This window comes from Lagopus muta, chromosome 9 (genome assembly GCF_023343835.1).
Source record: "Lagopus muta isolate bLagMut1 chromosome 9, bLagMut1 primary, whole genome shotgun sequence".
Lineage (NCBI taxonomy): Eukaryota > Metazoa > Chordata > Aves > Galliformes > Phasianidae > Lagopus > Lagopus muta.
This window is the reverse complement of record NC_064441.1, coordinates 8,050,652-8,077,645: the sequence shown is the minus strand read 5'-3', so window position 1 is coordinate 8,077,645 and position 26,994 is coordinate 8,050,652. Positions and strand designations below refer to the sequence as shown.

Below are 26,994 nucleotides of genomic sequence, written 5' to 3'. Positions count from 1 at the left end.
CGGAGGGTCCCGCGCTCTGCGGCTCTCCGGGGTGCCCGGGCTGCTCTCTGGGGCGGGCGCTGTCCGCGGTGCTGGCACGGCGCTCTCCGCGGTGTCCGGCCTTCTTCCCATCCTCCTCCTCCTCTTCCTCGTCTTCCTCCCTCCCCCTCCTCCTCTTCCTCCGCCCCCCCTCCCCCCCTCCTTCCTCCATCCTCCATCTGCCTTCATCCCTCCGCTCCTCTCTCCTTCTCCTCAGCCTTCCTCTCCCTCCCTTCCTCCTCCTCCCTCTCCTCCTCTTCCTCCCCGTCTCCCCGCCTCCCCTCTCTCCCTCCTCTTCCTCCCTCAGCAGTGACGTCTCTGGACGTGCCCGGTACCGGCCCGGCTCACGGCACCGTTCGGGGCTCCGGGCCCGGTGTCACCGTCCCGGAGGGGCTGCGGGCACCGCCTGGGGCCGCCCATGCGGTCGGGGGGCGATGCGGACGGCACGGAGCCGGCGGTAGTGCCCGCACCGGGGCCCCCCCCGGGAGCATGGGCTGCATCGGCTCCAAAACCACCATCGGTGGGTGAGCGTCGCCGGGATGGGTCTGCGGGGGAGGAGGGGGGGGGCCTGTTTGGAGCCGAGGGGGGGTTATAGGGAACGTACAGGGTCTTGGAGGCGTGGGGGGGTTGCATGGGTTATGGGGAGGCTGCTTTTGGGGATGCTAGAAGCTTTGGGGGTGGGGCTGATGCGGTGAGGAGAGTGTGGGGTGGTTGTGGGGTGTGGAGAGTTGTGGGGACTGTAGGGTCTGGGGAGGGGTGCAGAGAGTTATAGGTATGCAGTACAGGAGGGATATGGGGATCTCACGGTTGCTGGGAGGCTTGGGAATTTATAGAGGAATGGGTGTCACTGGGGGGGATATGGAGAATCTGGGGGTAGCGGAGGACTTGGAATCTATAAGGGAGTTTTTGAGGGGGCATAGAGGACTTAGGGATGCTGCTTGAGAGGAGTCAAGGGGCTCAGGGAGGGAGTGAGGACAGAGAAGGAATGGTGGGTAGGTGGGAGGCTATGCAGGGCTGTGGGGGAGCCATGGGCTGTTTGGGGTTCAGGGGTTGGGCAAGAGTTATGGGCTAGGGTATTTCTCAGAGGCCTGTGGGGGTGTGGGAACCTGTGAGAGTTGGTGGGATTTACTTGGGCTCTGGGGGGGCTATGGGGACTGACAGAGGTGGAGGAAATGGGTGGTTGCAGGGCTGAGTGGTCACCCCAGGCTGCGGCTGGTACAGGCATGGTGGGGCTGTCCTGGGGGTGGCTATGCTGGGGGGGGGTCACCCAGGGGTGCCTCTGCCCATAGCAGATGGGGGGGGGGGGGGGTCGTGATCAGCAGCTTCCCCTGAAGCCAGACTGGGTTGAGGAGCACTCTTTGCCCCCTCCATATCCCACCCCATGGCCACCTCACATCAGCCCGATACGCCTCAGAGCAAGGAAATGAGGCTCCTCCCCAGCCCCTGGGGTCCACTGCCTGGTAAGGAGCTGTGGTGCATTGGGAAACCCCCCCCAACACCGATACTGGGGCTGTCAATGCTGGGGGGGGGTGGGTACCCCCCCTGTTTAGGGCCGTAGAGCTGGTGCAGAAGCACCCCCCCCCATAACAGCCCGTCCCAAGCTCCCCAAACCCTAAACTCTACCCCAACCCCATTGGCATCCTACCTGCCTTGGCCCCATCCCAGGGACACCCAGCTGAGTGCTGCCACCCGCACTGTTCCCACCCCATCCCCGTTCCTGGGCGCGTGCATCCTGAGCTCCCACAACCCGGGCCAAGGCAGGCCGTGTTCCCACTCCTGGTGCCAGCCTGTGCCGCTGACACAGGCGGAAGAGCTGCCTGGCCGTGAGTCACCCAGTGCCGCAGCGCCGGCGCTCCGTGCAATGAGATGCACCCGGCCTCAGCTGGGCAGATGGAGGCACTGAGCTCTCCCTGCAGTGGCTGTGGACACGACCCTGTGCGTGGAGTGGAAGGAGGTGAAAGCACTGTCCCCGCTGCGAGCCGCCCGACCGGCCCCGTTGCCCCGCCTGTTGCGCCAGGCCTCCTTCGACAGCCAGGACTTCCTCGAGGTATCGCCGCACCGGGGCCCCGCTGCCCGCCCTGCCCGGCCCCACAACCGGCTCACAGCCGGCTCTGACGTCAGCCCTGAGCTGGGCTGTATCCTGGGAGAAATCAGTCCACGGCGCCGCGTTGCCATGGCAATACGAGTTGTTGCGCGCCTCCAAATCCCACATCACTTCCCCATGGCCGTGGGCACGGGGATTGGGAAGGGATGCCCCAGCACAGCGGGTGCACCAACAACCTTGCACATGTGTGTGTGTGATGCGTGAGCCGCGCTCGGTCGCACCAACTGCAGAGAGCAGAGCACATGTGCATATATGCAAGTGTACAGGCACAACAGCTGCATGCGCATCAGTACAAGTGCACGTGTGTATCACCACAGCGATGGGAGTGGGCACTTAGTGCATGCACAGCGTGACACCCCTGCCCACACCACAGGTCAATGTTGAAGACACTGTCGAGATGCTGCCCAAGTCGCGGCGTGCGCTGACCATCCAGGAAATCGCCGCCCTGGCCCGCTCCTCACTGCATGGTAACTGCCCTGGGAAACGGGGGCAGGAGGGAGGGCGGTGGGGTCCCTGCATTGTCCCTGTGGTACTGATATGGCGTTGCTCCAGGCATCTCGCAGGTGGTGAAGGAACATGTGACGAAGCCAACGGCCATGGCGCAGGGCCGCGTCGCACACCTCATCGAGTGGAAGGGCTGGTGCAAACCCGTGGAGCCACCCGCTGCGCTAGAGAGCGCCTTCAACTCCTACTGCCACCTGAGCGAGGGCGAGCAGGAGGCACGCTTCGCTGCAGGTGGGCACTGCGTGGAGTCTCCGTGCATCCATCCACCCATCTCCCATCCATCCATCACATGTCCCCACTCATCCATTCACCCCCATGCCCCTGCTCATCCATCTTCTATCCATCCTCCATCCATCCCTCCCATGTCTTCACCCACCCCCTCATCCATCCCTCCTTCCACCCACCCACACAAACACCCATAATTCTTCTTGTCCCCACTCATCCATTCTTTCTCATCCCTCCATCTATTCCCATGTCTCCATCCACCTGTCCCCATGTTCCCATTCATCTGCCATCCACCTCCATGTTCCTGTCCATCCATCCATCCTACCCATGGGATGAGATGCCCTATCCTAGGCATGCTGTCCCTGCTGTGCTGATGTCCCCCCCATTCTCACTGCTGGCTGTGTGGGGGTTTGTGCCACCTCCCACTGTGACCACACTGTCCTGTGCCAGGCGTGGCAGAGCAGTTTGCCATCGCTGAGGCCAAGCTGCGTGCCTGGTCCTCAGTGGATGGGGATGACTCCAACGACGAGTCCTACGATGAGGACTTCATGCCATCCTCAGAGAGCTCCCTGCCAGCCGGTGAGCACCCTGGGGACTTGTGGACTGGGGACGGTGTCCTGCTGCCAGGACTTCCCATGGTGCCATCATGGGGCTGGCAGTCATTGGGGTTCCTGGCTATGGGGCTGACCGCTGTTCCCACAGAGCATCATCCCGGTGCGGCGCTGCTGCGGGACCTGCTGCGGGGCCACTTGTGCCAGCTGGGAGCACGGCACGGCTCCTGTGAGCCTGAGAGTGACTCGTCGCGCACACTGTCCCCCGAAACCCTCTGCTCCAGCCTCTGCAGCCTGGAGATGGTGTCCCCCTCCGAACTCACTGCCAAACTGCTGGGCTCCCTGGGGGGTGAGCTGCCCCCCCCGAGCAGCCAAAGTGCCTTGCGGGGTCTGGTATGGCCCCGCTGCCAGGACTCGCTGTCCCCCATGCCCTATGCTGAGGCCTGCCTCTCGCCTGCCGAGGACGAGGTGGTGCTGAGCAAGGACTTCACGCTCCGCCGCAAAATCTCTGATGTTGCCTCCTCTGGGGTGGTGTCACTGGAGGAGGAAGACGAGGAAGAGGATGAGGAGGAGGAGGAGGCTGAAGAGCCGTGATGCCCTGCAGGGACTCTGCCTCGCCCCAGCACCGTGCCCCCCAGGACTGACGGGACCTGAAGCTGTGGGGCTGGCTGTCCGCATGCATCCCCTCGCCACCCCTTCGTGGGCACTGAGCCCCCCCACCCTGTTGGCACAGCTGAACCTTTCTGGGCTAAGCCCACAGTGCCCCCACTCTGGACCAGGGCTGGGGGTGGGAGTTGGGGCACAGAGGCTCTTCTTGCTCTCTGATGAATTTTATACTGTGAACTGCTGCCTTTGGACACGGGGTTCAGGAGGGGGCCAGGGGGGTGCCGATGTGCCACGGTGATGGAGGTTTCTATGCTTTTGTATGCATGTGGAGGCTGACATGGGGAGGCTGCAGGTGGGAGTGGGATGGGCATGACACCCCCCCCATGGGAGTATCCCCAACCAGCCCTATGGTGGGGGCCCCCAGGTCTGCTGTGGGCCAACCCGGGAGGTGTGACAGGACCCATGACTGATGTCCCTGTCCCCAAGTTGCTCACCCCTAGCAGGGAACCAAGTGCCTACACGGAGGTGGTCGCCCCCCCTCGTTGTATCTGGAGGGCTGACACTCCAGTACAGGACCCCCAGCTGTCCGGGCACACCGTTTGGGGGAAGGAATGCCAATTTTCATTGACGCTTGCCCTCCCTTCCTGCATGGCACTTGTTCTTGTGGGGCCACTTGCCCACTGCATGCCACCCCTTGCCACCCCCCCCATCCTTGCACCTCCCAGTGCCCTTTGCTCCCATGCTGCCACACACCCCCAACTCTGCCCTGTGCCACCTGTCGTAGGACCCCCACCTCTGCATGACCAAGCTGCCGGGGGAGGCTGATGCCACGGTGAGGGGCTCCCTGCCCCCTGACCCCTGTGCCACCACCACGTATAGGGACATCAGCAACCCAGAGCAGGACCCAGGGATCCTGGCCCCAAAACCTACAGTGGGATGGGGAGAAAGGGGTATTTGTGTGCATACGCCTCTGAGGGGTATGTGCACATGGGTACATCTCCATGGGGTGCCGGGATCTACCCCATGCCAGGGTGCCCCTGCCCCTGCCTCCATCCCACCTGCCCTCCAATAAAATCAGTGGTGTGAGTGCTGCACAGCTGCGTCTGCTTGCAGGAGAGGGGCCCTGGTGGGGTGGCAGGATGGCGGTGACAGCAGCGTCTCCTGCATGTCCCCCCATAGGGTGATAGAGAGGCCTCGGCCGTTATCTCGCATTCCTGGCCAGGCTACCGGGCTAATTATGGGCATGTGGCAGCAGGCGCCTGGCCATCCCCCTGCCGTGTGCGGGGTATTGGGGACAGGTTGGGCGGTGGCAGTGGCACAGTGACATGGCATCGCTCAGCTCAGCTGCTACGTACCGTGCTGAGCACATCAGCACCTACAGCCAGGGGCTGGGTGCCGGCGAGCCCCGCTTCGAGGGGGAGCGGTACCACTACGACACCTTCGGGTACCCAGGTATGGGGTTTGGGATGGGGGACCCCAAAATGCAGCCTGCTGCCCTGTGCTCAGGCACTGCCAGCCTGAGTTCCCCACGGACTGTCCTGCATCTCCCCTCCCACCCCCCCAGGTAAGTCCCTTCAAGGGCTTCCCAGGGTCGCCAGGCTCACAGCGTCCCCTGTTCTCCCCTCCCTAAATCTTACAGAGCCTCTCAGTGCCCCCAGACACCCCCATGCCTCTTTCTCCCCCAGCCCCAATCTTCCTGGGTGCCCTTACATCCCCCCAGCCCCTGTGCACCCAGATCCTCAAGGTGACCCAGATGCTCCCATTCGCCCTTCCAGAGCCCTCACAGCAACACCCACCCCCCCCCCAGCCTTCTTTCCCCAGACTTTTCTGGCCATCCCTATGTGTCCCCCTGTCCTCAGGCCACCCCATATTCCCTTCCCCACTTCTCCCTGAAGTCCCCCCAGTGATCTCAACCCCCCCAGCTCCCCCTCACCTCCCACTCCCTGCATGTTGTGCCTATTCCTGATCCCTGCAGGTTCCCCGGGCACCGTGTGCCCCTACACTCTGGGCACATGGGTGCAGGTGCAGGGTGAAACCTACCAGGTGGTGGCCGACGTCAGCCAGTTCGATCCTCCTGACATTGTGGTGACCACCTCCAACGGCCACGTTGCCATCTGGGCTGAGAAGGTGAGGACCCCTTCCTCCCTCCCCAGATACCATCATTTGTACCTGGCTAACTGGGAAGCAGCCTGCTGCCCGCCTACCACACATGACCATCTGATGCCACTGTGCCGTGCAGGTGGCAGAGGACGGCACGGTGTGCGACACTTTCACCCACCAGTGCCGGCTGCCTGAGGACACGGACCCGCTGTCGGTGAGCTGTGCCCTGACCGACGCCGGCATGCTGGTCATCACCGCCTGGCGCCGTGCCGCTGCCCGTCCCGGTGAGATGCCGCAGCCGCTGTACCGCAGCGAGGCAACACTGAATGCAGGGACAGCACGGGGACAGTAATGGTGACCGTGCCCTGGGGCTCAGTGTCCCCTGCACACCTCCATGCTCTGGCAAGGTGGCTGTTTATAAAGTTCTTTAATTAAATTAATATAAAAATCTCTGTATTTACACAGGGGGATGCACAGTGGAGGGGTTGCAGGGTCCCCATTCCTGGCACTGAGGCACTGGGAAGGCGGCGACAACTTCTCTTGTCCCCATGTCCCTCGTCCAAATGCTTAGAGTGCCCACGGGGGCTGCGGCCATGCTGGGAGGCGACGGGGCTGGGAGGGGGCAGAGGTAGCAACAGGGGAAGCCTCGGGGCATGGGCAGGTTGGGGGGGCACCTGGCCGCCCCATGGCACTGAAAGGAGGATGCCCATGTCCCCCATAGGGAGCCCCCGCAGCACCCCCGACACAGGGTAGGGGTTTGGTGTCACCGTCACTTGCTGGTGTCCCCATCATCAGGGCCGGCCTCACGGGGCATGGGGTGGTGCTGGTGACGGTCCCAAAGCTGGCGCAGGTCAGTGGTGTCCAGCTCACCCGCACTGGTGCTGCTGCGGCGGAAGCTGGCGAGCGGCGGCAACACCTTCACCCCCTTGGCGGTCAGTGAGCCTTCGATGGCTTTGCGCAGCTGTGGGGCACCCCAGTGTCATCAGTGGGCAAACGGGGTATCCCTGTCCCTGTGCTCTGCCCCCCATCCTCACCTCCTTGAGGGACACCATGCCCACCAGGCGCCCGATGCTGGTGACGTACGCGTGGTCCAAGCCCAGTAGTGAGAAGATGGTGTGGGTCTGCAGGAAAACAGGGGGCTCAGTGGGGTACGCAGTGGGGAATTGGGGTGGGGGGATGCAGCAGGGACCCACCTTGTGCAGAGAGGTGCGCTCCACCAGCTGGAAGGGTGCGGGGTCAATCTGGGCGCTGCTGAAGTCCACATTCTGTTCCAGCTGCTGCTCTTCCCAGTCCAGGATCTGAGGCACAGGGAGCACGCTGTGGGACTCAGCCCCATGGCACAGCCCCAGAGGCAACCCCCCGGCCTGGGCTCACCTCTGCCGGTGTCATCCTGTCCCCCAGGTCCAGGTCCTCCTGTGGGAGAGGTGGGGTGACACCGTGCCCGGCGTGCACAATGGGGTGATGTGGGAGAATGTGATTGGGCATGCCCAGGTTGTGATTGGTGGAGAGAATGCAGCCTGGGTTGTGATTGGTGGAGGAAAGTGAGGGAAATTCGATTGCTGTGATTGGCTGAGAGGATCCATGCTAAGATTGGCCGAGCAGATTTGGGATTGAAAGTTCCCGCGCCCTGATTGGCCAAGCAGAAATCGGGACGCATCTGAGATTGTCTACACAGACACTGACCAAATGTGGTTGGCCAAGTGGAATCGTGCCAGGCCATGATTGGTTGAGAGGATTCAGGCTGGCCTCCAATTGGCTGAGAGCAGCTCTGCCCAGGCTGCCATTGGCTGCAGCTTACCGTTACAGAAATGCGGACGTGCTTGGCCTTGCGAGGGGCCTGGCCCTGCGCCTGGCACCATGCGGGAGAGATGGTGTTAGGGGGCACGGCATGGAGGGGGGCCAGGCTGGGACAAGCAGAGACAGGATGGGATGGGATAGGGCAAATAGGGATGGATATGGGGTGGGTCAAATAGGGATGGAATGGATATGGAAGGGAAGGGTCAAGTAGGAATGGGATGGAGTGGGATGGGATGGGATGAGAAAAGTTAAATAGGGATGGGATGGGATGGGATGGGATGGGATGGGATGGGATGGGATGGGATGGGATGGGATGGGTGGGATGGGATGGGTGGGATGGGATGGAAAGGGGCAAATAGAGACAGGCAGGGTCAAGTGAGGAAGAGACTGGGACAGAAAGGGTCAAGTAGGGATGGGATGGGATGGGATGGGATGGGATGGGATGGGATGGGATGGGAATGGGATGGGAATGGGAAGGGAATGGGAATGGGAATGGGAATGGGAATGAGAATGGGAATGGGATGGAAAGGGTCAACCATGGATGGAAAGGGACAGGAAGGGTCAGGCAGGGGAGAGAGATGGTGATCAGGATGGTAAGGGTTAAATAGGGACAGGAAGGGCCTGGAGAAGGGATGGAGAGGGATGGGATGGGAGTAGTCAGGGACAAGCAGGGATGGGTGCTCACCTCAGCAGGCTCTGCAGCACTGTTGGCACAGAAGAGGCTCTTGAGGGTGATGCTGGAGCTGTCGGTGGCACTGGCTGCAGGAAGCAGAGGGGTCAGCGTGGGGCAGCGGGCTCCCAAGGGGGCTGTGGGGTGCTGAGTCACCTGGGGGGCTGTCAGCAGGGACGCTGGGCACCCGCTTCAATGCTGGCTTTAGGGGCTTGCGGGATCCGCTGCGTGTGGGAGTGAAGGAGGAAGCTTCAGTGCTGATCTGTGGGAGGGAAGGGATGGGGTCAGGGAGGCAAAGACACCTTGATGGGGGGACCCGAGGGCGGTCCCTCACATGGAAGCAGACGCTGGCTTCGGAAAACCGGCGCCCGTCATCAGCGCTCGCCCATGCCTTCTGCCGCAGGGCCTGGAGCCGGCGCTGGGGATGCAGCTGGTGGCCCAGCAGGGCCCCCACCTGTGCCCTTTCAATGGAACCCAGCAGGATCATGGACTCTGTGACCGAGAGGGGACACGTTGCAGGGAACAGCGCTGCAGGGACATTGTGAAAAGATGGAGAAGCTTCCATGTGCCTCTTACCTGCTGAATCCACCAGTGCCAAGCTCTTCATCTTGGTGCTCTGCAGCACATGCTGCAGGTCCCGGTACTTGCAGTTGAGAGAGACGTAGGGGACATCCCGCACCATGATGTCCTCCACCCGCATGTTGTATTTCCTGCCCGGGGAAATGCCCTCAGCACGTTGCCACAGAGCGCTTGTGGTTGGGGATGTGGGGACACTCACTCATGGTGCCCCCAGCCCAGCTCAGGGAGGTAGGGCAGCTTCTTGATGCGGATGATGCTGTCGTAGAGGGAGGGCTGGAGGCTCTGGGCCACCGCGTTGGCCAGGATGACAGCAATCATAACGGGCAGGATGTGAGAGATCTGCCCCGTCAGCTCGAAGACGATGACGGCGGTGGACACAGTGTGGGTAACAGCACCCGACAGCGCGGCCGCCCCTGCCAGCCCCAGGAGACATGGGCAGCTGTCTCATGGGGCTGTGTCCCACACCCTAGGGACATCCTTAGGACAATCCCATTGATGGGAGGCACTCAGGGACACCAGCAGCTCTCTGGGAGGGGGATGGGATGGGATGGGGATGGGAAGGGTGCCGTGCTTACCCACCACGGCGTAGCCCCCTGGCACGATGCGGTAGGTGTTGCTGTCGGTGTGGATCCCATCAGGGAACCAGGCTGCCATGCTCTCCCCAACCAGCCGCCCAAAGGCTGCCCCTGCCCACAGAGGGAGACTGTGGAGGCCATGGGCCTCTCCCAGGTCCCAACCCCATTCCTACACCTGCGCCATGTCCCTCCACCAGGACACATCAGGCGACCCTGTCCCTCACCAATGACGAAGACCGGCATGAAAGCCCCACAGGGCACAGGGATGGTGGTAGCCAGGGCTGACATCCAGAACTGCATGGGGGATATGAGCACATGTTAATTGCCATCCCCTTGGGCTGGCTCTCCTCCAGCACCAGCCCTAGAGCAGGAAGCAGGCACGGCACCATGCCAGGGGCACCCTGCCAGCACTCTCTGGTGGCACCCCCGCTGCTCTCTGCCAAGATCCCCTTGACAGCATATTCGTGGCACCCAGCCACCACGTTGGTGGCCGCAGGAGCAGCCACCCACTTTCTCCCAGGAGCACCTTGGTGGCTCCCATCCAGCACCTCCCCGGTGGCATGCGGGAGGATGTACCCACCTTCATGAGGATGAAGACAACGAGGGTGATGAAGACGTTGGAGCGGGGATGTCGCCAGGCCTCCAGGATGCCCATGTACTCAAATTCATCACTGGGCTCCTGCTTGGCCCACGTCCGGTTGTCGAACAACGTCACCAGCGTGTCCTTCTGAGTGAGCTGGGGACAAAAAAGTGAGCTTGGGTCCTGGTGGCCCAAGGGACCGGTGCACTGCTCCATAGCCACACCACAGCTACCTGTCCAGCCATGAACTGCCCAAAGCCGGGTGGGAAGGTCAATGTGGAGATGAGAAGTGTCACCAGGGCAGGGAACAGCAGGCGCCTGGCAGGGTGGCATGGAGGTGGTGACACTGGTGCAATCCCATCCCTGCCATCCCAGAGGGGACAGTTGCTCCCATGATGATAGGGACCACTGGGCACCTACTTCTTCATCAAGAAGCGATTGATGGCCTTCTGTCGGCGCATGCACTGCACAATCTTGCGGTTGAGGTAGACAAAGAGAGCACCACCGAAACCGCTGGCGATCCTGGGCAGAGGTCGAGGCTGAGTGCTCATGTCCACCACATGGGTGTGGGATGGAGACATGGGATGGGGCAGACACACTCACCCAATGACGGCAAAGGCAGGCAGTTCCTGCAGGTCAAAGGGGAAGTCGAGGCGGAAGCGGGTTTTGAAGAGCGCTGTGATGGTTTCTGGAGGCACGGTGGGTGTGAGCGGGGCTGGGTGGGGGGACCCTGGTGTCCCCAGCCTCCCACCCCACGGGGGTACCTTCATCTTTGATCCAGACAGCCAGCACGCGGAAGATGAAGGCGCTGAAGGTGGCGGCAAAGAAACCACGCCAATAGTTGCGGACAGCAAAGAAGGTGGAGGTGACCTCAATGCTGAACAGCACGCCTGGCAGTGGGAGGAAGGACGAGAGGGAAGAGAGGAGAAAGGCAGGCAGAGCCCAGGTGCCTGGCATGCTGTCCACCCAGAGCCCCATGGCCATGCTGCAATTCGGGGCTTCTTCAGCAAAGTGCACAGCTATCTGTGCGAGCGAGAGGGCAGTGCAGGGATGTGGGAAGTCATGGGTAAGGGGAGACAGATGGCGCTGGGCACACACATATGGATAGACAGATGGATGGATGGGGCAGCTCAGCACACACAGGACAAGGAGAGTCAGACAGCACAAACCTATGGGCAGGGCTCAGCGGGGCCAGAGTGGGGAGTGCAGCGCAGTGCAGTGGGGGAGAGGATGAGATGAGATGTTACACCTCTAGGAGGATGGTGCCTGCTTCTCCCTTTATCCTCTGCCCTGTGGGCACCCCAACTAGTGGTGCTGCCTCTGCTGTGCCCAGCCAGGTGGGTCCCTGTCCTCTGCCTAGTACTCTGGGTGGGATCCTGCTGACCTTTCTGAGAGCAAGGGGTATGGGCTGGGGGGTCCCTACCTCCAATGGGGGCAGCGAAGCAGCAGCCGACACCGACAGCACAGGCAGCTGCAAGCATTTCAGTGTTCCTTGCCTCGTTCTGCAGGTGAGCATAGGCTGAATCAGTCCCAGCACTGCTGGAGTTCCCCAGATGCTATCCATACTCACTCACCTCATAGATGCCCCCAAAGAAGGAGAGGAAGCGGCTGAGCAGGGCTGCACACATGCTGGCAATATGGACAAAGGGACCCTGTGGGGACAGCAGTGGGGGCTGACGTCGGTGCCCCCCACCCAGCATGCTGCCTGCTCCAGCCATGGGAAATGCCCTCACCTCCTTGCCCAAGGGCATGCCGCTACCCAGGGCACACGTCAGCCCAATCACCTTGGCCACGAAGGTCTTCAAGGTGAGATACTCCTTCAGGATGACACCCCGCAGGATAGTCTTCATCTCAGGGATCCCTGAGCCTGGCAGCATGGAGATAGTCCTGACCCACAGCCATGGGGAAAGCCCTGGTTCTGTAGACCTGGGGTGCTCCCTGATACACTGTCATAGGGACCCACGTGAAGCCTTTCTCACAGTGCAGGTGGGACCCCTGGGAACATCCCCAGACCATGATGGGACACCCCAACCCATAGCCCTGCAGGGACCTCAATCCCACACCCCTGAGAGACCTTATAAAGACCATCCCTTGGATCTTGGAAGACCCCAGCCCCACAGTCTAGGTCACCCAGATTGTGCACAACCCACAGCCCCAGGGAGCGAAGACCCCATTAGGATGCATGCAACTTACCTACAGCCTGTGGAGCGAGGATCTGGGTGAAGCCAGCTGAGAAGGTGATGAGCACAGTGGGGTAGGTGACCCAGGCCAGATACTGCAGCATCACATTGGTGTCCAGGCCCCCATACATCCACTTCTGAGCTATGGGCACAGCGAGTTGCGGGCAGCAGGGGATGTGCTGTTGTCCTGGGATGCCCATCACCCATCACTGCCCACTCACCTTGGAGGCAGGTGGCGATGGCAAAGTCCATGGCCCAGCTCACCAGCGCCATGACCAACCCCAGGAGGATGAGGAAAACCCAGTCCTCGCCCACCCTGGCGATGAAGAACCTCTGGCACCGCACGGCACAGCCTGCAGGCACAGCACAGGCTTAGCGCCGGGGACGGGCAGAGCAGCACAGCACAACACGCCCGAGTGCCGTCCCTTGGCACAGCCCCAAGCTGAGCTGCCACAGGGCCCCGTCCCTACTGCTGCCGTCCGGTTATTTTGGGCCATTGTGTCCCCGCAGGTGGCATTGTCCTCGGCGCCAGTGTCCCATGACAGCAGGAGAAACCCTACCCGCAGTGGCGGCAGCTGGGCGGGCAGTGGTGCCCAGAAGAGCATGTAGCTGCCTGGCCACCGTGCCAGGGGGTCGGTGTCCCCCCCGATACGTCCCCATCACCCTTACCACAGCAGGGGGCACAGCGTCCCTGGCTGTACTCCAGCAGCTCAGAGGGGCGGCGTGGCCGTAGGGTGCCACTGTCCTCATGCTCCTGTTTCAGCCGCAGCCGGGCTGCCTCATCCTTGGCAAAGGTGCCCAGGTCCTGTGTGTAGCGGCCATACATCTGGGGGAAAAAGAGAGTGGGAAGGGGAATCAGGAGGTTGGCACAGGCTTCTGGGCTGCAGGTGGGGAACCTGAGGCAGGGAAGCGGTGGACACAGTGCCAGCGCCGGGGTGGGGATCAATAGCAATTGTTTCACCCACGCACCCAGCACAGTGCCTGGCCCCACTGGTACCAGTCCCCGGCCCTGCCCAGGTGCTCCAGCCATGGATTGGGCTGCAGTGGGTCGGTGAAGGCATCCGGTGTCAGGAACACAGCCAGGCTGGCAGGGAGCTTCTCTGAGGCCCAATATTGGGAGTTGTGTCTCCTTTTGGTGCTGTTACATGGGTTGGGATCCCCCCAAGGTGGGCACATATGTTCCAAGCTGAGCCCATGAGAGCAGAATAGGGCAGGGCGCACTCTTAGCCCCACAAAAAATTGGGCATCGACACTTAGGGCGTGAGGCACACAGGGACACTGTGGCCACTCGGGTGGCATATGGCACGTGTCCTGGCCCCTGGCACTGCCCCCTGTGCTCATTGTGCCCTTCCTCCCTGCTGAGCTGGGGGCACTGGTCCCGCACTGGGGGCACTGCCAAGGGCTTGGTTGCTTGGTTTCCGCCTTGCTCCCCCCGCCATGACCTGAATGCCAAGCGCTAGAGGTTGGCTGGGCACAAAGGGAGGCTTTAGGGCCACGGGGGCCCTTGCCAAGCTCCCACGTTGGGGCGACGTGAGCCTCATGCCAATGCATGCCCGCCCGCTGTGCCGCACGTGGCTGCCCCACAGCCCCTATCCCGGCACAGTGCCCAGCGGAGGGGCCGTGGCACGGGTGGGCATTGTGCTTGGCACGTGCTGGCTCAAGCAGGGATGGCATAAAGGTGAATTTCTCGTGGGGCATTGCCCAGATCCCTCCGGCCAGGAGCAGAATGCAGCCAGTGTGGCGCCAGGTGGATTCTCTGCTGTCTGATACCTGGGTTAGGTTCGGCCCTGGGAGGGGAGAGGGAGGGCACAGCCGTGTGCATCACCAACCCCAAAACTTGTGCACGGCTCGATGGAAATGTGCTGGGGGCTGCAGCTCAGCCTCCTCAGGGGCTGCATTCAGCATCGCATGCCAGAGGAGGACCCCAGCCCTGCACGGCACTTGGCGTTCAAAGGCTCCCTTCGGGCAAAGCTTGTTTCCTCTGGAAGAACAAACGGCTCCGCACCCCAGGAGTTCTGTTGTTCTGCCAAGTGCCTGCCTCCCCCCAGCCCTATAGCTCCCCTTGTTCAGGATGGGGGCACCCCAGGCTGAGAGTCCCCTGTATCCCCTGCTGGGGGGCTGGCACGTTGCCCCATGGGTTCCCAGCAGGATGCCCCTATAGCTGGAAGGGATCCAACCTGGCGGGGGGGGGGGGGGGGGGAGGAGGGTTATAACCCCATTAGCCCCCAAACGCACCAACCCTGCTTAAAAAGAGGAAAGGGGCTGTGCCACACCGTGCTGCAAACCCCATAGCAGAGCCCAGCTGTCAGTGAGGGCCAGCAGTCCATTCTGCCTTCCTCCTCCTCCTCCTCCTTCTACTCCTCCTCCTCCTGCTCGGGTTATTTTTCCACAAAGGCCTTTTGAAACACAAACAGCCCCGGGACTCCGGCCTCCGCCGCGAAGCAGCTGAACAATCACAGTGCCGGGCAGGCAGGGAGCGGGCACGGGGCGGGGGGGCTGGCGGGGGGCAAGCAGGGACGTGGGCACGGGATGAGGTCTGTATTTTGGGACTGCGTATTTGGGATCTGCCGTGCTGTGCCCCTGGGCTGTGCCAGGCAGTGGTGCCTGCTGTGCCTGGGTGATGCGGTGTGCGGTACGGCTGCTGGCATCGGTACTGCCGTGTCCCCAAGCCACCCTATCCCACGGTAGATGGGGCACTGAGCACCCTAGCAGCAGTGCCCACAGCCTTGGCTCATGGCGCCAGTTGACATCCCCCCAGAAAGTGCTCATGGAGAGTTTTAAAGGTGGGGAACACGGGGAGCAGGGACCCCAGCTCTTGGGCAGACGGAGAGGCCGGGGGGGGTCTGTGTCACGCTGCCCGTCTTAGCTGGGATCTAATCGGCTCCACAGTGAACAAGGGCAGTTTGTCAAGCTTAATCTTCCTCACTGGAGGCCCTTTGGCACATGGGGGGCACAGGGGGTAGCAGGGACCCCAGGCACCCTTAGCACCAGGTGGTTCCCACGGGCACCTGTCCCATGCAGACTGCGGCCAGAGCCCAAGCCTGGCAGGAGCTGGTGGCACTGGGGAGGGCACCCGCCCTCCTGCTTGGCACGGGGGTGGCTTTTGGAAGCCAAGCACGAGGCTGCGGGATGGGTGCCCATACCCAGCCTCGCCCACGTGGGCGGCAGGAGCCCCGAGGCCATGGGGATGGGCACCCTGAGGTGTGGGTACCTCCCTGACCGCAGGTGGGAGGGCAAAGTCTGCTGGCACCACAGGGCTGCCCTGATGCCAGCCTTGTGCCTCTGCCCTCCTGCGGTAAGCGTGCTCGGGAAGAAGATGCAGAGGGCACCCGGCACACAGGGCCTTGGTGCCATGTGCTGGCTGGGCATGCCCTGCTCAAGGCTATGCAAACCCTACAGCTGTGGGTGCCCAGCAGTGCTCAGCCCCTTCCCTGCCCTGCCCGATGGCCTTTGCCAGGGCAAAGTACCCGTTTACTGAGCCACGCCAGGCACCGGCCCAAACAGACCATGAAGAAGTACCTTTGCCCACAATGTCAGAGGGCTGTGGGCAACGGAGGGACTGTGGGCACAGCGGGCAAGGAGGACACACTGAGATGCGAGCAGGGAGGCCCGGAAGGTGACAGTTGTAAACATGGGGCTAAGGTTGCAGGCGGGGGAGATATGCTATCTTGGGGACAGAAAGCTGGGGCCGGGCATAGCATGGAGGGTAAAGGGTGCCTGGGTGGTGTGGGGTACTTATGGGGGTCACACCGCTCTCAGCTGAGGGCACGCTGCTGGGGAAAGGTGTGCCCGAGGGTCCCACCACGGGGCTGGGGGCTCCGATGGGTTTCCCTGTTGCTGTGGGGCTGCGGGGCGGCACCGAGCGTCCCCCAGCGGCCCCCAGATGGAGGCAGCCCTCAAGGCTCGGAGGACGTGGTGGGATGAAGCAGGCGTCATGGGCGCTGCTCCTTCACAGAGCTCCTGGAGAGGGAGTATCACCCCAAACCGCCCCTCTCCCCGCGACGTGCTGCAGTGCCCGGTGCCCCCCGCCGTGCCCGGTGCTCCCGGTGCCCGGTCCCGACCGAACTCACCAGGGTCTGCTCGTACTGCAGCGCCCGCTGCTCCGCGCTCTCGGCGGAGGCCATGGCGCTCCCGGTGCTCCCGGTGCTCCTGGCCGTGCCGGTGCCGGTGCCCGCGGCAGCAGCAACTCCTCCCGGGGCCGTGCGGGGCGGACCCGGGGCATTGCCCGGGGGAGGGCCCGGCCGCGCTCCGCCTCCGCCGCTCGGACGGCGGCACCCGGCACCGGCACCGGGCAGCCCGGCACGGACCGAGGGGACGCGGGGCGGGGGTCGCTCAGAGCCCTCTAGCCGCGGTGGCCCTGGGGACACGTGTTTCCGTTCACGGGCACCTGGTGGGGTCTGGCAGCAGCTTTACTGCAGGGTTTGGGGTTTGAGCAGAAAGCACCGTGCCCACACCCAGCCGCAGGGTCAGAGTTGGGGAGAGGAGAGCCCAATGTCTTGGCACCGCCAGCAAGGAAACAGGAACCGGGGATGCACACAGGTTGTGGACACCCCAGCACCGCGAGGACCCATCGGAGGTGCCTGAAGAACGTTCTTACCGTGGCACTGCCAGCATCAGAATGGGTGCCCAGAACACGCTCTTCACTGCCGGGTAGCAGAGGCTCAGTCCTCTCCGCCGGGATGCAGGAGCACAGCTTGGCACTGGTACTCCTGGGGCGAAGCGCTGCAGTGTGGCACAGTGGCTGCTCTCCCTCTGGAGCCGCCGGCATCTCCATCTCACCACCTCAAAGGGCTCTGGAGCTACTGGGGCAGTTGGAAGGACTGAGCTTGCCCTCTCCCTGGCGGCACAGCATGACACGCTCAGCCACGATGGAACTGTGGCACTGCCGGGCTGATGATGTGGGACCAGGAACGCGCTGGTTTGTGCTGCCCAGGTGCCACCCTCCGCGTTGACGTTGGCACCCCCAAGGGTGGATGACAATGGCCAGGGACGGGGTTGAGGTTTGCCCTGCACCACCCTGGGAGGGTTCATCGCCGGCCGTGAACCAGTTTGCGGCGGGCAGGCGATATGTGAACTCCCCATTTATTGTTTCCCTGGGCACTGAGTCCCCTCCTCATGCGTCAGCTCCTGGCACTGCCCCACGCATCCGGAAGGAGCCCTATGCCAGGACACGAGTGCTGCTGCCAGTGGGCCACTGGCCGCAAGGTCACCACTGGCGCTGCCCCCCTGCTGGCCACAGCACCATATGGGCTGGGACACTTCAGCTGGCACCAAGGACTTCATGCCCACCCTAAATGCCACCATGCCATCCTCCTAATGCTCTGGTGCCAGTCCTTGGTGTCAAGACAAGTACCGGTGCAACCCAGTGTCCCAGTATATACTAATGCTGCCCAGCATCATTGTGCCAGCACATCCAGTGCCATCCCAGCAGAGCCCGGTGTTACTTTCCCTGACTCAGATCCCAACCCTGGCACCTTTGCCATAATGGGGATGCACTGTATCCGCTCTGGCATTACATCTTTGACCATGGGCACTGATTAGGGCCACCCCAGCCCTGCTCCAACCCCTCTTGTGCCAGCCTGCAGCCCTCCATTCCATGTAGAATCCCTATGCCTCCAAGACCCCATGTACCCAGCCACATGACCTGCATGTCCCCAAAACCAGCAGCACCAGCACCCATGAATGTGTGATACAGAGGAGAGCAGTGGGCAATATCTCTGTCTTTAATAAATACATTCGGGACCCCCGTCCCTATAAATTACACACCAAGTCCAGACGAACTGGGGTGGGCACAGCGAAACGGGGGTGAGAGGGATTTTACACTATGTACAAAGCGGGCACGATGCCTGCTGCACCCACCAGCCGGGAACTCGTGAGTGGGAGTGCAGAGTGTCCCGGCTCCCCCAGCCCTGCTGCTGGCTACTAGGGTGGCTCAGCACTGCAGCTGTGCCCAGAGGGGGTGCCTTCCCCATCCCTGCTCCTCTGTGCCCCGTGCCCAGCCGTGGGGGGGGGGGGCAATGGGGCTCTGTAGGGCCATCCGGCATCACTGCGCTCTCAAGCTGCGCTCACTGCTCAGTGGCTCCATGACTCTGCTGTGGCTTCGTGCATCTTTTCTGGGGGCGCATCCAGGGCTGTGGGGGGAAAATGGGGTGAAACGAAGGCATGGAGGGTGTGCAGGTGTGTGATGGTCCCCGAAGGGGTGCAGAAATGCACAGTGTGCTGATGGCTGCCCGAGTTCAGCAGCACTCACTCACCACGACACTTGGCACAGCAGGGGTTGTCCCTCCTGCTGGGGCTGGCACAGGCACCTGGCGGGCACTCCTGGCGCTGGCAGTGCGTCTCTCCTGACTGTAGGGCACAAGCAGGGCTGGGACACAGGGGTACCTGCACTGCCAGCCCAGCTCTGTGCCTGCCTGTCCCTAAAGCACTTGGGGTGGCAAAGGGCATCTCTGCATTCCCAGCACACTCACCACACACCAGCACAGGATGCACTTCATCTCCCCAAAGGGTGGCACCGAGGGGTGCCAGCTCTCATTGTTGAGGTACCAGCGGCGCCCAAAGCGGCACGCACGGGGTCCGTCTGCCTGCATGCCATCGGTCAGCTCAGGGACACTCTTCTCAGGGGCTGTGGAGAGGGCACAGGGAGACTGCATGCCCACAGGGTGTGGGAGGAATGGTGGACAAGGGGGAAGCAGGGTGTACATACCTGGGCACTGCTTGCAGCAGTCGGAGGGGCTGACGCGCACAGGGTTGGCACAGGTGAGGCGTGGGCACTGCACCTTCTCACAGTGCACTTCACCCGTGGTGCCCTGTGGGGAGCGTGCACAGGACTCAGGGGGGCACTGGAGCTCCCCTGCTTTGAGACCCCCAAGACTCACCTTGCAGGTGCAGATGGCACATTTGATGAGGCCGAAGGGCGGTACGACAGGGTGCCAGCGGGTGCCAGAGCCTCGCCACGTCTTGTCCCCATCAAAGTAGCAGCCTGAAAGTGGAGGAGGTGGGCACGGCGTCCATGTGATGGCTGTGGTGCCCTCAGCCTGTGCCCAGGGGACTCACCCTCACTGCTGTCCCGTGCCCGTTCCAGCTTCAGCTGCTCCTGCTCCATCTTCTTCTCTACAGGGATCAGGGAGGGCATGCTCAGGGTACCAGAGTGGGACCCCCACCTTGTACCCATAGAGATACTGCCCACAGCCCCCTCTTTCTGCCCCCCCCCCCCCCCCAGGAGCTCCTTGTGCCCCCACACCTTCACAGACGGGGCAGCACAGCTCCTCAGGGTGCACCTGGCGGGTACAGTTGAGGGGCTGGCACAGGATGGGATCGCAGATCACTGTGCGCTTCTGGGAATAGCAGGCACATTGCTCATTGAAGGATCCATCATCAACGGATCCACCCCCAGATCAGCCCTATAACCCCATACCTGGCAGCTGCAGATGGAGCACTTCTTGTCGTAGTCAGGTGCCCAGCGGGTGCCATGTGCACGGTGCTGCCCCTCGAAGAAGCAGGAGTTGGGGTCCTTTTTCAGCTGTTCTACATCCCTGCTTTTGGGGCCCTCTGAGAGCCCAGCCTCCCCGGTGGACAGGCGGGCCCCTCCTGCCTGGCAGTGGTTGGGGATGTGCACCTGGAGGGCAGCGGTAGGTTGGGACCATGGGCACCCGGCTGGGCATCCCACTTAGGTGTGCTCATGGCTGGTGGCACCGTGGCACCATGGCTGGTGGAGCACATAGCTGTGGGCATCTGTGTCCCCATGCTATGCCCTTCCCAGTGCCAACCCCTGGGGATGTGTCAGGACCACATACCCATCCCCGCATCTCCCCACGTGGGTGTGCCTTGGTGCTGACTTGCAGGAACGCAGTGCCCTGTGCTAGGTGCTGCAGCAGCTCAGCGTCCAGGTCCTTCACCACCCCCTGAGCCTGTAGGATGAGGGGGACAAGGGGATGTGGGGACAGTCCTGAGACCTGTGGTGACACTGTGGCGTAGCTGCTGTGAGCCCTCCTCACCTCAGTGCCATAGAACCCCTTGAGCATCCGCTTGTGCAGGTGTGGCCGTGAGCCCATCTCGCCCAGCTCGGCCACACCGTGCAGCTGGGCGCTGACTGTGCCATCAGCTGGGCGGCCCAGCCCCGCCACCACAATCTCGTAGTGCAGGTGGCAGTGCTCATCCAGCGACAGCCATGCATGGCCCCCGGCCCCGCTGCTCACTGCAGGGGATACCAGCTGCCCCGCCAACGGCACTGGCATCTCTGTACACAGAGAGGGGCGGTGGGAGGTGATGGGTGAAGGGCTGCACTGCTGCGCCCTGCCACCCCCCACCTCCCCCCATGTACCTGTGTAGCGTGCCAAGAGCCCACTGTAGGGCAGGGAGATGACCTGGCCCCTCAGCTCACCCTCTACCCAATCCTTGGTGGCCACGTTGAGGAAGAGCTCGTTCTGCAGCAGCATGTGCGCATCGCGGGCACTGGGGCTGTGCCACACTCCCTGAGCCTGGCATGAAGGAGGGAGAACACACATATGGGGTTGTGCCCACTTGTGCCTGTGCCAACCTTGTGCCCTGTCACCAGCACTCACCAGCCCGTCCCTATAGCTGGGGGTCATGTCAAAGAGGACGTTCCTCTTGTTCTTCCGCCGCGGTTTGGTCTCCAGTGTGACCCCCACCACCTCGCTGGCTGTGCCCACCACCCGCACCTGCAGGCAGGGCATGGACAGGCAGCAATAGGGTGACCAGTGGGGTGCAGTGCTGTGCCCGGTGCCATGCCTGTTCCCATTACCTGGTATTCCAGCGTGCCGTTCTCATGCAGCGCCAGCTTGGCTGAGCCCACCGCCCCCGTCTTGGTGGGCTGCAATGCGTCTGCGCCGCACAGCACGCTTTGGATGGCTGCACTCAGGCACAGAGAGCAGAGAAAAGGGTGAGGACAGGGTGGGGGCAATGTCACTCCCACACCCCGCTGTGCCCTGCTCACTGTCACAGCTGCGGCGGGCAGTAATGGTGCCCTCCAGCTGGCGCGGGTGCTGACCCTCGGTGTCAGCCACGATGCGGAGCTGCCCCTGTGCCAACCACTGCAGCTCATGGGTGGACAGGTCATTCAGCACCTCCGCGAAGTCGGGGTCCTGGGGGTAAAGGCACTGATGAGGGAGATGCTGGAATACCCAGGGCGATGGGGATGGGGATGGCTGTACCTCCATAGTGATGTTGGCATGCACCTCACGAAGCATCTGGCCTTGGTGCAGGATACGGACCCGCAGCGGTACCCAGGGGGACTCTGGGCATGGCAGAGGGGTTGGGGCTGCATGGGGTGGCTGGGCATGGGGCTGTGCCCACTGCTCCCCAAACCTACCCCTCTACAGCTCCAAATCCTTGCACAACCCCACACCATAACCTCCCACCCACCCTCATGCAGTCCCAGTCCACTGTACCTCCACACACACTGCTCCAAATGCACAAACCAAATTCCCCTGCACACGCTCATCCTGACCCCACGCATCCCAAGCCCATTGCACACCACGCACCCCCTGAGCCTCCCCTGGTGATGCCATGCCCTGCAGCAGCCCATGCCCGTCCTCACCCCCAGCGCCCGGCTCCAGCAGCCCACGGGCCATGAGGATGAAGTGTAGGTTGTTCTCGGTGTCGCTCAGCGTCAGCATGGCCATGCCCCCAGCCCCAAGATGTGTGGGGTCTGATGAGGTCAGGATAGCACCAAATGTCTCTGTGCAGGGAGAGGGACGTGAGGGGCACCCCAAAGGAACCCCCCTCAGGGTGGGAAGTACTTGGAGGGGGATCTTACCTGCAAAGAGCGCGCGGTGCTTGAGGATGTGCCCGTGCACCTCTCCAGAGGGCTGCGCACGGGTGATGAGGGACACGCGGAGCTGCTCAGCACGCAGCAGTTGTATGTTGGCTTTGGACACCGTCCTCCACATCCCACAGAGCTGTGGGTACAGCAGGGCTGGGCATGGGGTGCCAACATTGGTGCGCCGTGCCCCCTGCCCTGCCCTCCCCACTCCTCTCACCATGCCATCCTCAGGGGCTGCGCTCTTCTGTACTGGGTGCTCAAACAGCACGGTGCCCTCAGGGTCGCTGAAACGCACCCGGCTCGGCCGGCCCAGCCTGCGGGCATCGGGGGTTGAGCAGGGATCCCCTCCCCACGTGCCTGGCACCGGTCCCACGCAGTGCCCGGGGGATGGGGGACACGGAGCAGGGTGCCAGCTGGCATTGGAACCCAGGGGTCCCCAGGTTGGCACTGTGTGTGTGGGGAGGTGCACATTTGGGAAGGACGGCGGGGAGCTGAGCGCTCGGCCTGGCTGTAAATTAGGAGCATTTTCGGCTCTGTTTGGCTCCCCCTGGTTGGAGCTGGAAATTAGTCACCACTTTACTATGCAAAGGGGCCTGGAAGTGAGGAAGAGCAGAAGCAACCCGTGCGGGAAGGAGAGAGGGAGAGAGAGACGGACAGTGGGCACCCGGGGAAGGCATGGATTTGGAGTCCCGTGGTGGTGCCCATGAGCTGGGCCATATGGTGGCACAGTGCCTGCATCCCACTGCACCCACAGCCCCCCTCCTAAAATCACACCCCACCCACACAATGCTGCAATAGCACTGAAGGCATGCAGAGGGGAAACTGAGGCACAAGAGGCATCGCATCATCAGGTTTGAGGGTTTCAGGCTGTGCTCACCGCTCGTAGCTGATGGAGAAGAGCAGGTAGGAGCGCAGCAGGGTGAAGCGAGCCTTGGCCACCGCGCTGGATGTGGGGTGCCACGGCTCCGGGCCACTTGTCAGCAGGGCCACGAATTCTATGGGGGATGGCAGTGATTACTATAGGAGCATGAGGATGCCCTGTGCTGTTCTCCCTCCCTGGGCTCACCTGTGCGGGCATCGTCGCGTGCCAAACCTTCGGAGCTGAGGTAGGAGCGGTCGTTGTACGGCTTGTCCATCTCATCCTCCTTGTCCTGGAAGTACTCAAAGGTGTCGAAAGGTGGCTCGGAGCTCTTCTCCAGGGGTCCTGGCAATGCTGCCAAGGGGGACACAGAGGGGAGATGGTTGTGGCACAGGTAACCCTGACACTAAGGAGCCCCTCCGTGGGGGTGCCCAGTATCCCCAGGCTGATTCCAGCAGTGGGTGATAGCACCATGCTCACCTTTGGGACAGGTGTGGCAGCAGTGCCCGGGCAACAGCGTGGCATGGGGGCAGGTGGGAACAGGGCAATCCTGCTTCATGTTCTTGCAGTTCACTTTCCCCACTGGTTTCCCTCGGCGATTCCTCTGCTGAGGTGGTGAGAACCGTGCCAAATCGTGCCAAACTCTGCCACAGATACGGCTAATCCCAACACCCAGCCCCAGCAGATGGCACAGCGGTGGGTACCAGTGCTCCCCTGGCACAGCCCTGATCCCCTCAGCCCATCTGCACAACCCCTGGGCCCCGCACACCTTGCACAGCCCCCAGCTGTTTGTACGGCAGCCAAATCCCGGCCCCCACTCCCCTGCCCAGCTGTGCTTGGCCCCTCCAGTCTCGGCCTCCGGGGGCTGCTGGAGGGAGAGGGCTGTCCCCGAAGAGGGGAGGAAGGAGAAGGAAGCATGAGCCTTTAACCCTGCTCTGCTGGAGGGCACCCAGGTGTGGGGCCGGCTGGAGGAATCCCCACTGCCCTTTCCCTCGGGGTGGGGGTACTGAATGAAGGGGTGATCCCCCCTCCCCAGCAGGGCCTCATGTGGGGGGGGGGTCCCCTCTCCTGGCAGGGGGAGGGAGGAGGGCACTCACCGTCTCGCAATGGCAGATCACACAGCGCATCACCCCGAAGGGCTCCCCCAGGTCGGGGTGCCACGTCTCCTCCAGCGCATAGAAATGCCCCCCGAAGGCACAACCTGCAGATGAATTCCCACCCCATCATCGGAACACCCCCCCCAAGAAAAAAGTCACCTCCGAGCCGCGGGCACCCCCCTGCCGCAGCCCCGATGGGGCGGACAGAGTCCGGCACCGCCCCGTCGGGTACGGACCCGGTTATTGGGACCGAACGGCGGCACGGGCAGGCGGGGGGGGGGGGGGCACGGAGTTGGGGGGGCATAAAAGGGGTGCACGGCGGGGATGCAGGAAAAGAGGGTGCACGGGTTGGAAGAAAAAGGGTTGCATGCAGCGGGGGTGCATGGAAAGGGGGATCGAAGGGAAAGGGGTGCAGGAAGGGGGTCCTACCTGCCGCCCCCCCGGGGGGCAGCGGCTCGCTGTCGGGCCGGATGGGCAGGGCGAGCTTGGGGCGGGCGGTGCGGGCGGGCAGGGCGAGCAGGGCGAGCAGCAGCAGGGCGGTGCGCATGGTGCCGGGGAACCGGGGGAACCGGGCGGCCGGGGGCGGGGAGGGGGGGCCGGGCGCTGCCTGCCGCCTCCGCTGCCACCGCCTCTGCCCGGCCGCCGGCCCCGGCCCCGCTTTATAGGCGGCGGCATGGGCAAGCGGGAGCTGCGAGCCCTGTGCAAACAAAGGACCGCTAATGAGGCGCAGGCAGCGGCCGGCCGGGGGGACGCGCCCCCGCCGCGATCCGAGCTCCCCCCCCCCAAGAGGTCCCGGCCCACCGGGCGAAGGGACACCTTCAGCCACTGAGCCCCTGCTCTGAGAGAATAAGGTACCTCTGCCCATGGGTATGCTAGGGAGACCCCCGTCTGTGAAACACCATGGGGACCCCTTGGCATGGAGCATCTCTAGGACCCCCCCCGAACCGTTGGTCCCCTCCCAGACGTGGAGTACCTTGGGTATGGAGCTCCCACTGGACCCTGGATCCTTTCACCCACATGCCCCTCGTCAAGCTTGGCATGCAGGGGACCCCCTCACATCCACACAACACTCACTGGGGCAATGCAGAACCCAAACCACACCCCCCTCCGTGGGGCTTGGGGTATTCCTGTGCGCTGGACACCATGAGTACACCCCAATCCACATCCCTCCCCACGCTGCCCCAGGACATAAGGCCCCTGCAAGCCCTCATTTCCCCCACACCATAAGGTCACCCTTCGGACAAAAGAAACATCTCCCCTCAGCATCCCCCCAAATCTGCGCTGCGCCATGTGATGTCAGACTCACGCACCCCACAACGTGTGCCTTTGGCATCCCCAAATCCCAGTGCAGAGGGCAATCCCAGAGCAGGACCACAGGACCGTTCCCACAAGCATGAGAACAAGACCTGGGGTCCCAGGGAGGTGCTGTGGCTGAGGGCATGGGAGCAGCACCCAGCACGGATTCTGGTCTTCACCCACATGTGCCCAGGCTGATGAGGGCAGCAGCGGTGGTGGGCAGGGAGCAGACACCATGGGAAGGCCTGGGGAGAGCACGGTCCAGCTGGGGAAACTGAGGCGCAAGGCACAAGTAGGGGAGAGTGGTGTGTGCCACCCGTGTCTCCCCCACCAGCAGGGAGGGAATGAGGTGCTAGATCCCCCCACCAGTGGGGAGGCAGGCGGGTGTGCAGGGGAGGAGGGGGAAGCGCTGGGCTGCCAAAATCAACTCTGGGCGGTGCAAACAGCCGGCCAGCTGCACGGTGTAACTAGGGAAACACGGCGCAGCTGGAGCACAACAGGCCCTTACCTCCCCAGAAGGCTCCTCCTGGGCCTCCCCACGGCACAGCGAGTGGCTAGGGGGGCTGCAACCCCATACACCATATCCCTGCTGCCAGATGCCCCATCCCTGTGCCCTCCTCCACCCCGCTTGGCACGAGCAAGCCCCGGCAAGGGGTAGCTGGGTTTCCCCATCGGGACATCCCATTGCCACCTCCAGGGCTGGGACACCACGGACATTCCATGTGCAACACCGTACTGCTCGCAATGGGCTGTGCCCGGCAGCGTGGCACCCCATTCCCATGCCCACCCCGTCAGTGCCACCGACCTGTCCCTGCTCCTCTCTCCCGTTGTCTCTGTTGGCCTGGGATCCGGTGACAGGGGAGGGCTGGGGGCTGCGTGGCCGTGCCAGCGTCACCGCCTGGTGCCCACCGCCGTGGTGCAGCCTGGGGGGAACGGCGGGGAGCGAGCAGGGCTGAGTGGGGAGGAGGAGGCGGGCGATGGCTGCCGGCCGCCCTGCCGGTGCCAGGAATCTGCCGCTGGCTCCGCGCACCCGGAGCTCGTCACAGTCTCCTGGCTCGGCTGCGGGGATGTGGGGAAGCAACAGGGGAAGCTCCCTCCCCTTTCCCGGGAAGGAAGGAAAGCTGGGAGAGCCATGGCCTTGGCATGGGAGAGACTGAGGCATGGGGAGGGCACGGGGGTAGCGAGGTGTCACTGCTACAACAGGAGCACATGGGTTGGGAGGAAACTGGCATGGGATGAGATAGGACGCACACGGGCATCCCTACCACACAGCCCCACGCGGTCCTGAAAGTCCTGGATGTGCCCCCCCCAGGGGTCTCCGTGCTTTTGGGGTGGGAAAGGGTCCCGGTGCCGCCAGCTGGTTCCCGGCGCCCGCACATGCACTGGGAGCTCCCGGCACAAAGGCGGCTCTGAGGCTCCCTGCAGCCGGGCCTGGCGCCGGCACAGCCCCAGCGGGACAGGGCTGCCGG

General features: G+C 63.1%; 4 protein-coding genes across 11 annotated transcripts; 2 read left to right on the top strand and 2 right to left on the bottom strand.

Annotated features, from left to right (window-relative positions):
- Positions 1 to 183: 183 nt before the first annotated feature.
- Positions 184 to 5,077, top strand: FAM131A (family with sequence similarity 131 member A). The gene is given in 7 exon segments (XM_048955211.1): positions 184 to 503; positions 506 to 538; positions 1,935 to 2,065; positions 2,496 to 2,589; positions 2,675 to 2,857; positions 3,302 to 3,430; positions 3,554 to 5,077. Coding segments are annotated over 7 exon segments (1,080 nt in total). The 5' UTR covers positions 184 to 436; the 3' UTR covers positions 3,997 to 5,077.
- Positions 5,078 to 5,279: 202 nt separating this feature from the next.
- Positions 5,280 to 6,570, top strand: LOC125697695 (heat shock protein beta-7-like). 2 transcript variants are annotated; one of them, XM_048955213.1, is made up of 3 exons: positions 5,280 to 5,460; positions 5,984 to 6,135; positions 6,290 to 6,570. In XM_048955213.1, exons 1-3 carry the CDS (start codon positions 5,334 to 5,336, stop codon positions 6,458 to 6,460), a joined length of 450 nt encoding a protein of 149 aa, XP_048811170.1. In that variant the 5' UTR covers positions 5,280 to 5,333; the 3' UTR covers positions 6,461 to 6,570. The 2 variants fall into 2 exon arrangements, with proteins under 2 accessions (XP_048811170.1, XP_048811169.1); XM_048955212.1 differs by having other exon boundaries at positions 6,248 to 6,570.
- A 303-nt stretch (positions 6,571 to 6,873) lies between these two features.
- On the bottom strand, positions 6,874 to 16,663 carry CLCN2 (chloride voltage-gated channel 2). Of its 4 annotated transcripts, XM_048955206.1 has the most exons (24): positions 16,560 to 16,663; positions 13,159 to 13,315; positions 12,711 to 12,842; positions 12,503 to 12,631; positions 12,043 to 12,176; positions 11,884 to 11,961; positions 11,733 to 11,811; positions 11,074 to 11,199; positions 10,913 to 10,997; positions 10,730 to 10,831; positions 10,543 to 10,627; positions 10,310 to 10,465; positions 9,954 to 10,023; positions 9,730 to 9,840; positions 9,354 to 9,567; positions 9,152 to 9,285; positions 8,910 to 9,067; positions 8,732 to 8,837; positions 8,591 to 8,664; positions 7,907 to 7,957; positions 7,483 to 7,521; positions 7,302 to 7,406; positions 7,143 to 7,229; positions 6,874 to 7,069 (listed from the first exon to the last, which is right to left on the bottom strand). In XM_048955206.1, the coding sequence occupies exons 1-24, from the start codon at positions 16,611 to 16,613 to the stop codon at positions 6,878 to 6,880; spliced, it is 2,658 nt and encodes an 885-aa protein (XP_048811163.1). In that variant the 5' UTR covers positions 16,614 to 16,663; the 3' UTR covers positions 6,874 to 6,877. The 4 variants fall into 4 exon arrangements, with proteins under 4 accessions (XP_048811163.1, XP_048811166.1, XP_048811162.1 ...); XM_048955209.1 differs by lacking the exon at positions 7,907 to 7,957; XM_048955205.1 differs by lacking the exon at positions 6,874 to 7,069 and having other exon boundaries at positions 7,483 to 7,957.
- A 1,535-nt stretch (positions 16,664 to 18,198) lies between these two features.
- Positions 18,199 to 26,694, bottom strand: CHRD (chordin). Of its 4 annotated transcripts, XM_048955095.1 has the most exons (25): positions 26,331 to 26,694; positions 25,540 to 25,770; positions 24,659 to 24,926; positions 24,230 to 24,333; positions 23,613 to 23,739; positions 23,340 to 23,486; positions 23,151 to 23,268; positions 22,491 to 22,587; positions 22,268 to 22,409; positions 22,049 to 22,189; positions 21,663 to 21,745; positions 21,446 to 21,593; positions 21,254 to 21,360; positions 21,054 to 21,170; positions 20,813 to 20,969; positions 20,487 to 20,728; positions 20,286 to 20,399; positions 19,907 to 20,107; positions 19,733 to 19,826; positions 19,546 to 19,602; positions 19,368 to 19,471; positions 19,196 to 19,298; positions 18,960 to 19,114; positions 18,744 to 18,837; positions 18,199 to 18,620 (listed from the first exon to the last, which is right to left on the bottom strand). In XM_048955095.1, exons 1-25 carry the CDS (start codon positions 26,685 to 26,687, stop codon positions 18,562 to 18,564), a joined length of 3,567 nt encoding a protein of 1,188 aa, XP_048811052.1. In that variant the 5' UTR covers positions 26,688 to 26,694; the 3' UTR covers positions 18,199 to 18,561. The 4 variants fall into 4 exon arrangements, with proteins under 4 accessions (XP_048811052.1, XP_048811050.1, XP_048811051.1 ...); XM_048955093.1 differs by having other exon boundaries at positions 19,196 to 19,471; XM_048955094.1 differs by having other exon boundaries at positions 19,196 to 19,471; positions 23,613 to 23,736.
- Between the last annotated feature and the right edge of the window lie 300 nt (positions 26,695 to 26,994).